A 15737-nucleotide genomic window follows, 5' to 3' on the forward strand; every position below is an offset into this window, starting at 1 on the left:
AACTTTGCTTTGGACATTTTTTTCCTTATGCTGCTTTCATTGCTTTATTGTGAAAGGCAATATGAGCAACTGCCGTTGAAAGCTCTGCAGAGATACAACATTTTTCTTTCTGCTCAGTAGTCCAGAATCGTGTGAAGAAAAACCTTCTGGCCCTGAAGCAATGCGTGTTGTTCTGCTAAAGCGACTCATTTCCCAGCCAGCTCCATAGGAAAACATGGACTTCAAATCTTTTATTATACTAAACAAAGTATCTTCAGTTATGAATGTTAAATAGCTAAACCTAGAGCTTCAGTGGCTCTGACCCTGACTTGACTGCCTATGCCAGCCTCTTGCCTGAAATCAGTGTGGAAACCTTGCAGATCTGGGCCCAAAGTGGGATGCCCTTCCCAAGTCCACCAGCTGTCCCAGGATAACACCTCGGGGCAGCGCTCTTGTATCTGCACCCATGGGCTACTGCAACAGCTAAGCCAAGGACCAAACCGGGATGAGGGGCAAGAGATAACTCCAACTGTCTCTCCCTTTGCACCAGTTGTACCATCACAGCTCACAGGCATGGAAACGCACGTTTTTTGTAAAACAAGAAGGAGCAGAAGACTCCATCCGAACACAGACCCCAACCTGCATCTGAGGAAAGCCGGCCACCTCTGCAGCAGAGCCTTTCCCACCTAGCTGACATGCTGTGTTTCTGGAGAAAGCAAGCAGTGCCTGTCCGACAGCCATACGAAATGCACCCAGGTCCCTGCAGCCAGTCCTGTCTTTGCTCTGTGATGGAGAGCTGTGTGATGCCTGGACTAAGATTTTCACAGCCACCAGTAGGATCTGGACCCTTAACTCTCATTAAGTCAAATATAAATTACTGCTGATGACAACTGGCCAACTGCAATTTCTTCCACCTCTCTCGTCCTCCCCCAAAGCTGTCCAGCATTATTAGGTAAATTACAAAGTTATTCAGTTAATATGGATTTCAGTTAATATGGATATTTTACTATTAAAATTAGCAACATGATCATTACTAGTCCATTTTCTTTTCTGGTTATGTTTTCACTGTTACAGCTGATAGACACTTTCAGATTGATTTTTTTATTACTACTGTTCAACCTAGTAATGTATACTAGGCAAAAACAATATCCCACAACCCTACATAGTTCTGATATGGAAATAATATATTTCTTTTCTAAAGAGCTGTACAGATTCTGTCAGGAAGGCAGGCACAGCCAAGCCACACATAGTACATTTTATTTACCTTTTATAAAACTACGTATACAGCAAGGGGCAGATGGAGAGGGTAAAAGAAAAAATTAACAGGTCAAATTGCAAACTGTATTTTTAAGTTCAATTATTTTCATCGCCTGCCTGCCTTTCGTACCTCCTTTCAGAGCTCATAAATCTCTAAAGGTAAAGATCAATGCCTTGCAATACTCAGATAGAGGCATCAGCTCCCTGGAAAGACCTGCTGCGATGCAGTCTTCCAGTGGTTCAGTACACACTGTTTATCTTTCACTCCGGTAATCCACATGGTATTGCACTTCCAAGTTATAAAACCTTGAATACTCTGAAACTGCAAAACCAAACTGTATGTAAGCAGTATATTAAAGCAAAGGCACTGCCACCAATTCCAAGTTCATAATATTCTCAGCCTACTGAACCACATGTTAATATGCTACACGTGCTATTCTGTATATTTTTACCATGTACACTTAGAGCTATACATTTCCTCCACTTCCCAATGAAATATATTCTAATACAAAATCAATGTGTGTTTTTGGTGGGCAGCATAAAGGTTTTACCCACTCAGCTCTGAATCTAGGAAGAAAGCAGTATTGATTTAGATGTTCACTCATTCATTTACTAGGACAGTTTTAAAGCACTAAGTGATAACCTAACTGACAGGCACACTGTGAGGGAAACTGAGATCGTTGTGATAAATTAACTCAGTTCTGGGATGTCAACTACAATACTTTAATATTTGAAGGAACAGGCACCTGCAAAAATTAAACCAGGAAACCAGCACCTTGGGTGGCAGTTTGGCTTTCTATAAATACCAGGTAATATGAACTGATTAAAGCAAACACAGATAAATAAATTGTTTATTATAGAAACATAACATGAATGCAACACATACTCTGTGTCTGTAGATGTGTTTGTATATCACACAATGTATGTATTTATCAGATTGACTTCCATTTCCTGCTACAAAGTGATTATGAATCAGTCAAGGGTGTAAATATCTTGCAATCTAGCTACTTTCTCTAAAAAACCTGGCATCAGACCATATCCATACTGGTATTATTTATCTGTATTTATTTTATAGAAGCAAATTAAGTCACACATGTAACCAAACAGCGTTTATGACTGCTGTGTGCCAAATCATGCTTGCATTCCTCAGGTACATACTTCCAAGAGGCCACAAGGATTTGGTCTCACATCTGGGTCTCACATCTAGAGGAGCCTGTTCTGCATTCTTTCATGTAGGCACAAAGAAAATGCTGATCCATCTGCCATGGATTTCAGCAGCTGATGAAACAGGCCCAAAGTTCCCCAAACTTCTCTAGTTACTGCAGTCATTAGCTGCAAGCAGCTTAGATGACTTTGTCTCGTGTCTAACTCTTATATTCTCCACAGAGTGCGGCCAGCCAAAGAGAACCTAAGCAGTGCTGGATGCACCAGCAGTAATAGCATTAGCAGAATCTGGGGAAATCTGAAATTCCTTCCTAATGCAGGATGCAATCCGGTAAGTTACTAAGCACCCTCGTTTTCAACTTTATAAAAAAACATCACCAGAGTATGCATGAAGCAAAATTAAATAGCTAATAATAGGAACAAACATACCTGTAATAGAGATGATTCAGATTTAAAATTCATTAACCTATGTGTAAGAAATAATTTTGCTCTGAATATTTCCTAAATTTTTTTCCACTTTGTGTTCATAATGAGTATTGTTAATAAGATTAGTATTCCTCAAAGCAGTGGCTAAACAAAGATGCTTTTTACATTACATGCATGCTCAAATGAAAACAAAGTATAAAACTAGAATATAGAATGCTAAAAAATCCTCTGCATTTGGAAAGGAGGAAAGGTCCTGGAGCTGTGAATACTCTCTCTTACTCTTAAGAGTTAACATACGTAGATTTTTTCCACCTCTGGAAGAGTGGCAGAAAGCCCCTGAGAAGCAAAGGCGCTGCTTGTTCACTATACTGTGTTCTGGAACTGATAGCAATTTCTGTTTGAAAGGACCCTGCCTTCATACATTAGGTTTAGGAACAAAACCTGCTTATCCAGATTAAAAAGTAATTTGTATTAATGTACAGCTTTAGCTATTAAAGCACAGAATTCTCACCATATGCACCAATAATTTAATCTTGTTCTTAAGTAGCCTCGCACTTCCAGTAAAAAAAAAGGCAGGGAGTGCAGGGGGAGAGTAAACTACAGAACCTTTAGTCCCCAAAACAGATGCCAGTTTTAGATTTATTCAGCCAAGGAGTATTTAGCTTGGCTCAGCTATGCTTACGTTGAAAAAACACTTGCCTATTCCAAAAAGTTTTTAACAAGCTCTGCTGTGGATGCTGTTGCCATTTGGCATGTCACCGTCACTGTGTGGTACAGCAGAGAAAGAACTCTTGACCACAGGTTTTCCTTGGCAGGGGGAGAGAGTGTTTTTGGCTGTTGCTCTTCTTCTGGCCAACTGGCTGCATGTTTACGGAGTGTGGTTTTAGACGGGGTGTTAACAGAGGTTGGGTTAACAACTTAACCCAGACCAACAGTGAGGCAAAGGCATGACCTATCCAATATAAGAAAACAGAGATAGAATAAGCTTGTATATGTTGTTGCTCTGAACCCATAGTCTCCTGCATGCACCATACCTATAGACAACAAGATGTTTTTCTTTGCCTCAGGGTAGATGACAACAACTTTAAAAGCTGTACCAGTCATGCAAAGTAGAAATATATAAAAACATGTGGTTGCTTAATCTTTGTCAGCTTGATTTCTTTCTCTCACTCATGACAATTTTACCTTGGCAAAATGCCACCGAAATAAATTCAGTGAAGTTACTCCTGTTTTCCACTGTGATGAGATATCTTGAGAGGATAAAAAGCCTACAGAGTTAAACTGCAAACTTTTGTCCTTGTGTTTCCACTAGCCAGGAAATGGCAGTTCTGAAAATTAAAAAGCCTAAGTATTTCAACACTGATGAACTCAGTTCCGGGGATATTAGTGCCAAATACCTCCCTCAGAGTGCATCTAAAGCTGGGGAAAATTTACGAATGCCCACTTGTAGCTTAGTTTACCTACATTAATACTATACCAATACATATGCTTGAGAAGCCTTGACCTAGTAAGGCATACAACTTCAAAAAACACTATGATATTTGACTCATATAAATAAATTACTTCTGTTGAAATTCTGACTCTTCTTTTTGATGGTGATACCTTTGTTGCACTCAAGCAAAAGAAAATATCCCAGTTTTATATACATTGTTTGGTCTGCTTTTCTAACATGGCCATTACGCTGATACACCATGCACCTATCTGGAAAAAACAAATAGCGCGTGTACTCTCTCCACATCAGACACTTTTTACTTCACTCTTTATTAACTTATTGAGCCAAGTTGTGGAGCACAGACACCATCAGAGAACCAGCCAGACCATTTGCTTAAATTCCACTAATCTGCACCAAAATCCTATTTAACACAGTACAGACCAGATAGCCCAACCTGCGCTTCAGCTCCCTCTCACCGAGAGTTCAGCAAGGACTAGGAACATCTTGAAAGTTCATAGACATAGTTCAATTTACTGCAGCGTATTAAAAAAAGAGTGTAACGTATGACTAAGAATGAAGTAAGCAGTGTCTGGCTACATCCCCCACTGTCTGGGTAACCAGTATGCAAGAGCAATAAAAGAAAAGCATTTTATTAGTATTATTATTTTCTCTTTTTACCATTTTGGCTTCTGAATGCATCGGGGGGACTTGAGGTGAAGCACACGGATTATTGAGGTTCGGCCCCTGCATCCCCATGATGTTGGAGTTCATTGACATTTGTCGCTCCATCTTTTAAAACAACAAAAACAAAGTTTTGAAAACATCTGGAGACATTTGCAAGAATTTATGCTCAGTTTCTATTTAAATGGACTCAGCTTTATTTCTTCAAGTCATGACTGGAAAAATAACAATCTGTGTCGTGAATTGCATGTGTGTATGCACGCAGGACCGTGTTTCATCAGAATCAACCCTGAAAACTCACAGCCAATTATAAAGAAAAAGGTTCTTTACTAAACAAATGTAGCAGCCACCCAGGTTTGTGCTTTTTTGTAATGATTTTCTCCCTTTCAGTATAGCAACAGTCAGAGTTAAGTGGTTCTAAAAGCATCACTGTATAAAGTTGTAGCTTCCCCTGTCAATGCAGCCCAGCTTAGCTTGTTAAAAACATAAATAAAAATCTACAATCCCAAATAAATGAAAAACAAGTTGGCTTTTTTTTCCCTTCACTCGGACTGCTCAGCTGAGAAGAGTTTTCCGTATGTCTTTTAAGGGAAGCTTTCATGTACTGCTGAGATAGCAAAAAACCAAAGCAGAGCTCCTCTCGGCTCTTCAGAGCCCTTTCTGCAATTTCACTAGGCTGGGAAGGAGGGATGCAATTCTCAAACAAAACCTAACTGCAGTAAGGCCAGTAAGGCCTGGATAAAATAATTTCCTGGTGTATCTCCCCTGAAAAGAGGCAAGCCCTGTTCCACTGCTAGTTATTGGTAGGGGATATAAGTAGGCTTATGGTGCTGCTTTCAACCGGAGCTGAGCATCCTGCCTTGCTTTGGGCCAGTCCCCTGAACCTTTGGCTCTTAAAAGAAAGCAGCTTTTGAATCTTTCTGAGCCCTTCCAAGCAAGGGAGCTATTTTTGTGAGGTCTTGACTCCCACCCTCCATGATCCCAGCAAGAATCATGGGATTCTTGTTTCAGTGCCCCTCATCCTTCCCACGGGCTGCCATCTCTGCAGCGCTTCCCAGAGGGCTATGGCGCAGGAGCTGCAGACGAGGCAACCAGCACTGATAGGGTCTGTCTCGCTTCTGTGTTCATGTCTCAGGGGCTCTCAGCTGGAGCACACCTGCTTGTCTGCTCACAGAGCTGCCCAAAGGGCTCCCCAGCAGCAACCCGAAGCCCCTGAGCTTACACTGAAGCAGGATGTTTGCTCCATTTCAGGTTCCTTAGGAATCATGCCAGAAAAAAACTCCCACAGTGACATGTCTTGTATTTTTTCTGTTGAACTTCCTGGTCGATATTCCAGGAAAGCCTTATTGACAAGTTACTAATTACTTGACTTATTAATGACTGCTCAAATAGCAGCCAAACCTGAATCTATGCAGCCCTCTGGAGTGTCTCCCTTGCTCCAGCAAAGCCAGAACAAGCACGGCTTTCCTCCTTCCCATGGTCAATCACACTCAGGTTGTCTACCAGACTGAAAATCATGTAATGAAACAGAAACTTCTCCTGTCCCAGTCTCCTCTTCCTTACTCATCTCCATCCCCAACCTGCCCAAATGCATTATATTGAAAGGGTTGTTAAAGTCATTTAAGAATCTGAAGCTACAATTGCAAAGCACCCCTTTGTCTTCCAGCAGATGGGAAATATTCCCATCTCTGTAGAAATGAGTGGAAGATGAGCAGTGATCATGACCCAATTCTAATTAAGTGCAATTACCAGGCCAGAAAAGTAAGTCATATTTCTATCTTGCTAGCTGGTTATCTTCACAAACAAGAGGATTACTTAGAGTTCACTGGCATAACACATGTACATGGCTTTTCCAGTTTTGTCTGACTTGAGAAAACTCTTTTTGTTCCAGCACAGACATACTGATCTCACCTACATGACCAAGTGTGAGAACCAGAAATTGTAGTCTCGTGTAAACTGTTTCTAATCACTCTCACGCTAATTAACATGCCACTATCTGCACCAGAAATACTCTTGTGTAAGATGAAGCAGTGAAATAAGTCCAGCTTCCTTAACTCATCACACTTTGATTTCTTTAGAAAATCCTGCAGACTTTCACCTCTGCATAGGTTAAATTGTGCAAAAAAGAAACAACTCCCCCTGCTTCCTCCCAAAAAAACCCAAACCAAAATACTTACAGGCATGAGTACAGCAGAAGATCCAGGCATGGTAGGGTTGGGCAGGGTGCCAGGCATAGAGGCAGGCATAGGCTGTCTTTGTCGGTTGTGTAGGTGCAGTAGTGAAGACAGAGAACCTGGGACAGGCCTAGAAGAAAAGGAAAGAAAGCTGTCATGGGCTACAGAGATCAAAACAAGCCCTGCCATGCCAGCCATTGCTAGGCACAGGCAACTCTAGACAAGCAGGCACAGATAATCTAATCCAGCATTTGTCCTTTCCTGCATAAATTAGTAGAACAGAAAGTTTTCAAGAAGCAGATGAATCACCTTCCCTCTACTATTTATCGGTTAAAGCACCAGTCTAGTTAATCCAACAGAACACGAATGTAAAGCTAACAGGCGGTCTCAGTCTACACACCTCTGCATCTTACAGTGCCCAGCAGAAGATTTCTACAGACAAAGCAGGAAAATTTCCTGGCATGCCACATCAGTGCATTGCTGTAAATTCAGCCCTCAGGAACAAAAGTATCTGGATGATAGACTGCAAACTATGACAGAAAAGTAAACACTCTTAAACTAATTTTGAAGTTTTATCACCTGTAAATAAACTACTCTAAAATTAGTATTTCATCTTGCTCTTGATATTCTCTCCAGTGCAGCTCTACCAAGCTTTTGTTCCAAAGTGAGTTACCAGTTACCCAGGCACAGAAAATGGCGGGAAGAAAAAAAAATTAGCAAAATTACATTCAGGTTAAGTAGCTTGTAAAGGCAAAAAGCACAGACTATAAAAAGGCAGAGTGAGTTATTTTGGCAAAAGGAGTTCAAAAGATTTAGAAGGATTTTTCTAAGCACAGCACAGGGAAAAGAGTGCATGTGAGAAAGCAGGCCCACTCACAAAGAAGAATCATTGTAAAATTTCTGGATTAAACAAAGCTGCAACTGCTTTTTGAAAACAGTCTTTAAGAATGTGGTCTTGGTTTTTGAAGAAGATATGAGTTGTTTGAAATTTGTGATAAACGTAACTTGCTACGTTTTCAAACAGCATGAAAATAAGACAGCTTCCACACACAGTACCTCAAGAAACTTTGCTAGTCAGTACATTAAATTCTTACAGAGCAGGTTGCTCTGCAGTATAGCACGTGGTTTACACTGTTTATTAGGCAGGAGAGGTATGAGAAGGATGGGAGAGAAGGAGGTATAGTCCAGGAGCTTGAAGAGCCTCTGCAGCAGGGAGCATGGAAAGAGTCTCAAGATGTTTGGAGCCTCTAAACATCAGGGCTGATTATCAGCCTTGGCAGAAGCATCCTTTGGTTCAGTGATGAATCCATAGCTAGCCATAAAGCCTCAAAATCAGTCTGGGCTGCTCAGGGAAGCAGAGTCATAACCTCAGAGCTGTAAGGGGAAAGACAGTCACTTCTCTGACTTGGTCTGAACCTTATCACACCCAATCATAGGGCTTTATTTCTTGCCCCTCCAATTTTAAGTGATTCTGGCAATCACGAGTACGTACGCCCCTCCTCTAACTTTAGCTGTCACTTTCATTTATCTAACAACAAGCAAAAAGGCCAAAGGCCGTGAACAATGGGATTCACAGACATCCCCTATGGAGAACATCACATCCAGGCTCCTAAAGCTGAGGTGCCTGTCTTACGGCAGCACCAGCTTCTTCTGACCTACAAGTCTCATCCTCTTCTGCCCAGAGCTCAAACCATCTAATCCCCAGTATTTTCCATCCTTGGACTTTCAGTTTTCCAACCCTCTTCTCTTCAAGCCCGTTCTCCCCTGAAAAACATTTCTGTCCCAACAAATGCCATCTTGAAGCCCTTGCTCTGCCTACTCCCTTGTGTCCAGACACCTCTGCTCCTCCCACCCATCTGCCCTCAGCTGCCCTTTCTTTAGCAGCTGCGCATTACTGAACCCATCCTTTTGTCTTGGTTCTGCATGGAAAGAAGCAGCCTGTGTCTTGAAGGATGCTTTAAAAATCCTCCCAGACACATACAGTACTTATTCAGAAGAGGGGAAAAAAACCAACAACAAATGTATCTCAGACAAGAAGCTCTTCCTATGCCTCCCTGGTTAACTGCTGATGGAGGAATATGATGTGCTCTACATTTTCATACCTCCCCAAAGAAATCCAAGACAATGCCTCACAAGTACAGGGTGTAACCCTGTAAGAGGGTGCAAGAAGCACTGTGAGGGAGCATGAATCATCTTCTGGGAAAGGGGACTCTACAGTCAGCTCAGCACAAGGCTAAGCCTGGGGAACTGTGGAATAGATGTAGTGCAGGAAAAATGAGCTCAGGAGACATGCTTAAAGTACAGAGCCCCTGACCCATCCTACTCTCCACATAAACACAGCTGCTCCATGTACCAGCACTCATCCACACAAGACAACTGATGAATCATTAGGACAGGGTCAAAATAGCACAGAAAGCCAATTCAGTGACCCTTTGAAAAGAAAAAAGTGAGAAGATACCAGGCTGAATGTGAGGACAATGATCTCAGTTTGGTTTCCAGAGGCTGTCGTGACCCCTGCAAGCAGTTTGCTTCCCACCAGCCAGTCCTCACCAAACCTGCAGCCTGGCAGAGCAGCAGACAAGCTCAAACAGGTCTTCTCTATTTTAAAGTCCACATGATAGCTGCCAAATGAAGGGTTTAGACCCGCACACTGGGGTGGCTGCGGAGCAGAACAGAATGTGCTGTATCCGCTGCTAGGGATGCATCCTGGTTTTCCTCCCAGGAAAGCAGGCAGTGAGGAGTGGACAGGAATGCAGAAAGTGCTGGTGCACTCTCCTGCATGCCCTGGGTCAAAAATGAGATGTGCACCCACCTGGGCACTGGAGTTCTGGAGCCCTCTGGGTCCACCAGCTTAGCCACAACCTACAGGAACTGTGCTGGCTAACAGAGGCAATGCATTCAGTAAAAATATCACTTGAGTTTTCAGTGGGACCAAAGTAAAACAAGTGCTGTGACACACCCCCACCCCCTTAATTCATTCTGAGACTGTCCCACGTACAGATCCTTCGTACAAGTCACCAGTTTCATAATAAGCTTAGGTGTTAGGCTGTTTGACAGAAACTTATTTTGGCCTGACCTGTGCAATTTGTGCAAGTGATTCTCAAGGGACTGCATGGTTTGAGTTTTGCTTATAAGTTCCAGAGCCAAAAAAATTTCCAAAATTGCTTTAATGAGTTTGGGAATATGGGACCTGGGCAAAAAGGAATTATTGGTATTTATTAAAATGGTAAAGAAGCTTCTTTGCTGTCCCCAGTTTCACCTTTAACACTGTGCTTTGCTTTGGGGGTCTGCATGTGCTTTACACTTAGCTAGAGGGAAAAAATCCTCAGTACTTCAGGTATTTTTTCTTGCTACACTCCCGCTAGTCTGTTCCCAAGTGTGTTTTTGCAGGGAGATGCAGAGCAGTCAGAGAAACCTTGTGCTTCAAGGTTGACCCTCTTTGTTGAAAAGTCTGCACCTCTCCTGCCACCAATAAAAGTGCTACATAATGCACACCAGATTCCACTCCCCATTGGGAAGCTGAGATTGGCCAGTACTCATGGATACTTCTATTGCTTCCACATTGAATATAGGTCATCCATTAGCATGTGCTCATGCACACTCACTCGCACAGAGCTCAGGGAATGTGTATAGCACAGAACCATACAGGCTGAGACACTCAATTTGTCTAAGACATTTCTTCCTCTTCCAAGGACAACACAATATCTTTTGTTGTTGCTTTCTATCCTGCAGTAAAGAAAGTCACTGAGAGTTTGTAATTGTTATTTTTAACGTTGGACACATCGACTCTACTCCTCTCTTTGTAAATGCTGAGAAGGTGCTGCCTGCAGCCTGTCAGTCAATATTGCTGACTGAGGGATTTTCATTTCTTGGCACCTGTGTTGCTAAATAAATAGGGTTGTTGGGCAAACAGCCCACAAATACAGGACAGATAAGATAGAGAACTGGCAAGCGCTCAACCTCACTGGAAATCTGACCATCCATGTTTTTTTTCCCAAATATTAGAGTTTTCAGTGTGTTCCAGCAGGATCCTGCTGTTGCACATGATGGGGTCTCAGTCAGCATTTGTACACTATCTCTTTGGGCCTATGTGGCCTGGATGAATAGCGTTATGGTGGCTTAGTAAAATACCACGTGTTAGACAAGCTGCTGTAACTGACCACGCTGGCTCCCCTCCCTCTGCACGGCAGGGCTAACACCATGAGTCATCCTCACTAACATTTAAACAGATGGGTGGTACCCCACTAAGCCATGGCGACTCGATCATGTTCCGTCCTATGACTCTACCCAATGATTAAAGATAACTCCACTAATGTAATCAAATATCTACAATACATACTTCGCTATGCGCCTTCTTGATTAATACCAAATATTCTGTCTGCTATGACTCAACACCTATCTGACCTAGTTTTCTAGATTGTCTGATGACTAAACACTGCATTTGTCTATTAAAAGACCAGCCTTCCCTTAACTTGTAGTCTTCAAGCACAGTTTCTGCACATGACAATTTGCTGTTGAGGTCTCATGAGAAACAGATCATATTGGCCTAGACCAACCAGGGCTATGTGCAAGAAGAACTGAAGCTATTTAAAGTATCACTGCCGTATGTTTTCTATTATGGTAAAGCACTCCGGGTCAGTGGGTCTTACCATGACCTCTCTCCTGCTCCTTCCTCTCCTGCATGTAGCATTCATGCAAGGTCAGCAATTTACACCACAACCCAGTTCATTCTACCTCAATTAGCTCTGGTGTGGAAAAAGTAAATCTGCACGTATATGGAGCTGCACTGGAACACAGGGACTCCTCTCTTAACTTTCTATGGCCTCCAGACCCAGCCAGCTCACACCAGAGCAGCTTGCAGGTGGCTGGTTGTGCTATGGCAATTCGCCATGTTGGGTCAGCACTGGCTCAGGGATTTCTGCACCACGCTCCAGTTACGCAATGCAGACTTGCCCAGACTTTCATCATTTTTATATATATGTATGTATATATACATATATATGTATTTATTATAACAGTGCCCAGAAGCCTTGGTTTAAAAACTGGGTGAGGTCCTGCCCCCAAAAACTTATAGACCAAGGATAAAATGAGGAAGATGAGTGGAAGCAATAGGGAGACACAGGTGAATAAGGCAGCAATGATACCATTATCATCAATGTAGTGTGGAGCAACCACCGTGTACCAGCAGCCTGCATCTTTTCAAGGTATGTCAGCATGTGCATGTGGTTCGGGTGGCTTTCAGGCTGAAGCACCTAAGGAGCCTACTATTCTGAGAATGAGCACAGACGGCTACAGTCTACCCTCTGAATGTCCCATGGACAACCAGGTATTTTTGCAATTAAACTTCTCATTGCTAACAAGTAAGCTCACTGGAGCACATGGTGCTATAGACCAGCTGCAAACCACTTCCATAGCAGCTACTGAGGCCAGAGTACCTGACTCAAGTGCGTGCTGTCCTTGGCCTTCAATATTTGAAACACTCAGAGGGCAAAGACACGGAGGGGATGTTTTAACCTGAGAAAAATGTACTGACTGCAGCCTATCAATCCAACCATAGCTTTCCTCATTTGTGGCCCATTATTTGAGGTGTTCCCTTCCCCCACAAAAGTAGGGCAGTTCTGTCTAGTTTCAATTTACTCATTTGTTATTCAGAGGAGGAAAGAAAAAAACAAACACAAAGGAAAGCAACAACAAAGCACCAGGCAAGTACTTGGAATACCTCACATAGTTGTGGGGACCTCACCTGACCTGTGTATCCCATGTTTAACAACGTTTTAATCACCAAAGAGCCAAGCTTTCCAAGAAGTGGGAGGTTTGTGTCACCAGGTTTTTCAGAAAGCCAAACCATATTCAGGGGAAAAGAAAACTGGCATCTAAAATTAATGGCTCACTGCCAACCTAGTAAAGATCCTTGTTTGTATTTCTCAGACAATTCAGACATCTGCATGATGTGGGTAGATTATTACTATCAGTAGCAGACATTTATGCTGTGGTAGTGCCCAAAGGTCCCAGTCGGGACCGGGACCCCATTGAGCCTGGCACTGTACAAACACAGATAGGAGACAATTCTTACACAGTGTGTTTACAATCTAAAGACACAAACCAGATGAAAAGTAGAAGACAGCGATAGAACATACAAGCAAATAAATATGCTAAAGAATTGGAGACAATTTAGTGGTGCTCTTCTGGTTGCTTTTTTGTTTCTTTGTATGTTTTTTCTTTAACTAGTATGCTCAGAATGACAGGAGCAAGGAAGTTTGCAAGAGGAAGGGAGTAACTAAGATTGAGACACAGGAAGGGCAGTACTCTAGAGAGGGAAAATTGTGGCTCATAACTGAGAGGATTTGGGGAGCATCCAGACAAAGCTATGGTTTCTGTAGAGCTTTTTAAACAGAGTGTGCATGTATTTTCACATATGTGTTTCCTTAAGATCTTTTCCCAGTGTTGGACAAGAAGAGTTTCCAGCCTGGGAAAGAGAAACTAGCTGATGGTAAAGACACTGGCAAAGCGAAAGTGATGCTTGACACTGTAATGAGAAACTGAAGGACTGAGATAAGATAAGGCTAAGCTGCGAAACGTCTTAAAGACAAGAAGCTTGATCCAGAAGTGAAGGGAAAGCTCATGTAAGTGTTTGTGGAGAGCTGGCGTAATTAAAATAACAAGCTATTCATTGGCACAGAGGTAGAAAGAATTCCGTACAAGCAGCACAAAAGGAGCAAGATGCAGCATACAGATATGAAATGATACGGACAAAGTCAAAAGCAAGCAAAGAAATGTTACTTGTCAATTCACATATCCCTTGATGTCAAGTAAGAAGCTGTTCACTGGGAAAAAAGCAACTCCACAGAGATGCATTCTTGCTCACTTGCTTTAAGTCACAGGGACAGAACATATAACTGAAGTGAAAGAATAAGGAAAAAAGAAAAGAAAAAAAGGACAGTAAATTGATATATGTACAGTAAAATACTAAAAACCTGTGGAAAAATGGCTCCAAATTTTGTTAAGAATTTTGTACTTTTCATCTGAGCTTGTAGGAGACAAGGCCTGCAAATCAGCAGCCCCAGTGCAGTAATGTATTTAGTGGAACAAACTCTATTTAAAGATTTAGTCAATGATAAATCTTGCCTTTAGAAACTCCAATTGTGCTAATGCTACCTGTATTTCCTGAACACATGTTTAAGGAACCTCTGCAAATTCAGCATAAGTACAAGGACCAGCAGGTCCTTGGAAGCCTCACAGAACCCATTAACATTTGCCTTTTGGCTCTTACAGGTCTTAGAAACTGCTGGTTTCAATCTTCCCCTCCTTCTAAATATTTCACTGGGTCTTATTGCATGACCCATTACTAGAAAAATAAGAAAAGCTAGAATGGTTTCTTAGACTATAACCTCCTCAGAGAAGTTTATGTTCGGCACAGTGTTATGCACACAGCTGGAACTCACAAATGATACATGGAGGATAATGGCATAGTTAAAGCAAAACAAGGAAACACTGCAAAAGGCAGGTTCAAGGGAGTATAAAGAACTAGCTCATGTAAAAACACATTCTTGTAATAAAATTTAAAAAGTGGGATAAAACCAAAAAAACTGCAGCATAAACATGATTTGATCATAAAAGCAAGCAACGATGTCAAACTGATTCCACTGTCGGCACTGTCTCTCAGCTCAGACAGGACCAAGCTTAATTCTTCAGGAAAACAAATGCTTTTTCACCACTGCAAATGACAGTGTATCAGTTTTCATTGAAGAAAAAAATACACAAATACCGATAATACACAAACATATCAGTGGCAGCTGACTTAAAACCAGGATGTTTTTAACATGTCCATTCTTTTTAAGGGTCAGGCTTAGACTCCAGCCTGGCAAGCAAATTCAAAAAATCTTGAAAATTTAAGGCTCATTGAGGAAAAACGCCAACAGGTTAAACAGCTGGAAAGAATCCTAACCCCAGCATCCAGATAAAAGTGACAACTGAACACCAAATAACTTCTGCCAGGTTTGAACTATCTAAAGGTGCTTCTTTGCTGAAGTGACTCCATTCACAACCAAACACTACTGCACTGCAAGTGGCTTTTATTTGACCTTCATAACTCTGCATCTGAAGAGAATAGGAGGTTGCAAAAAGGATGGAGAAAAAGCACCTTTTACTCTTAAAGGGCTGAGAGGGTATTTGGAGAGATCTCTGGGAGTACTCTTTACCAACAGATCCCTGTACTGGAAACACGGTAAAGCAAATTTCTCAAAATTCTCTTTCTACATACCCTTATTATTTCTGCCAGTGCAATTTAACAGAAATACGAAGATAAAAGAGCTTTATAAACCCGGCATTAAAAACAAAACAAAAAAAAAGACTCTTTTTGAAGTGATTTATTTTTCCTTTTTTTTTGTTCTTTTTTTTTTTTTAAACTTCCCAAACAAAGCAGAAGTTTGTCTCTGAAAATAAGATGGTGAATTACAGCAAAGTCATGAAAACAAAGAACCAACAGTTTCTCCAGTGCAGGCTTGTTACCATGAGCTAATAATTCCAGACTTTAAGCAAGCTGAGCCTCTTTTTTAATAACTGCATGCCTCCAGGCAAAGTATTTCTACTAAAAATTATTGAGGCATGGAACAAGGCAAGGTGTG

The 15737-nt window shown here is 41.7% G+C and overlaps 1 protein-coding gene across 1 annotated transcript in view; it reads right to left on the bottom strand.

Moving 5' to 3' along the window:
* The window catches only part of CREB5 (cAMP responsive element binding protein 5), a 208209-nt gene that overhangs the window by 61035 nt on the left and 131437 nt on the right, over positions 1-15737 (bottom strand). The window contains exons 5-6 of the mRNA XM_010024349.1: positions 7117-7243; positions 4937-5047 (exon numbers count right to left, since the gene is read on the bottom strand). Of these exons, the coding sequence (XP_010022651.1) occupies positions 4937-5047; positions 7117-7243 (238 nt within the window). The remainder of the gene's footprint in view (positions 1-4936; positions 5048-7116; positions 7244-15737) is intronic.

The sequence above is a fragment of the Nestor notabilis genome, unplaced genomic scaffold (genome assembly GCF_000696875.1).
Source record: "Nestor notabilis isolate BGI_N333 unplaced genomic scaffold, ASM69687v1 scaffold2021, whole genome shotgun sequence".
Classification (NCBI taxonomy): Eukaryota; Metazoa; Chordata; class Aves; order Psittaciformes; family Psittacidae; genus Nestor; species Nestor notabilis.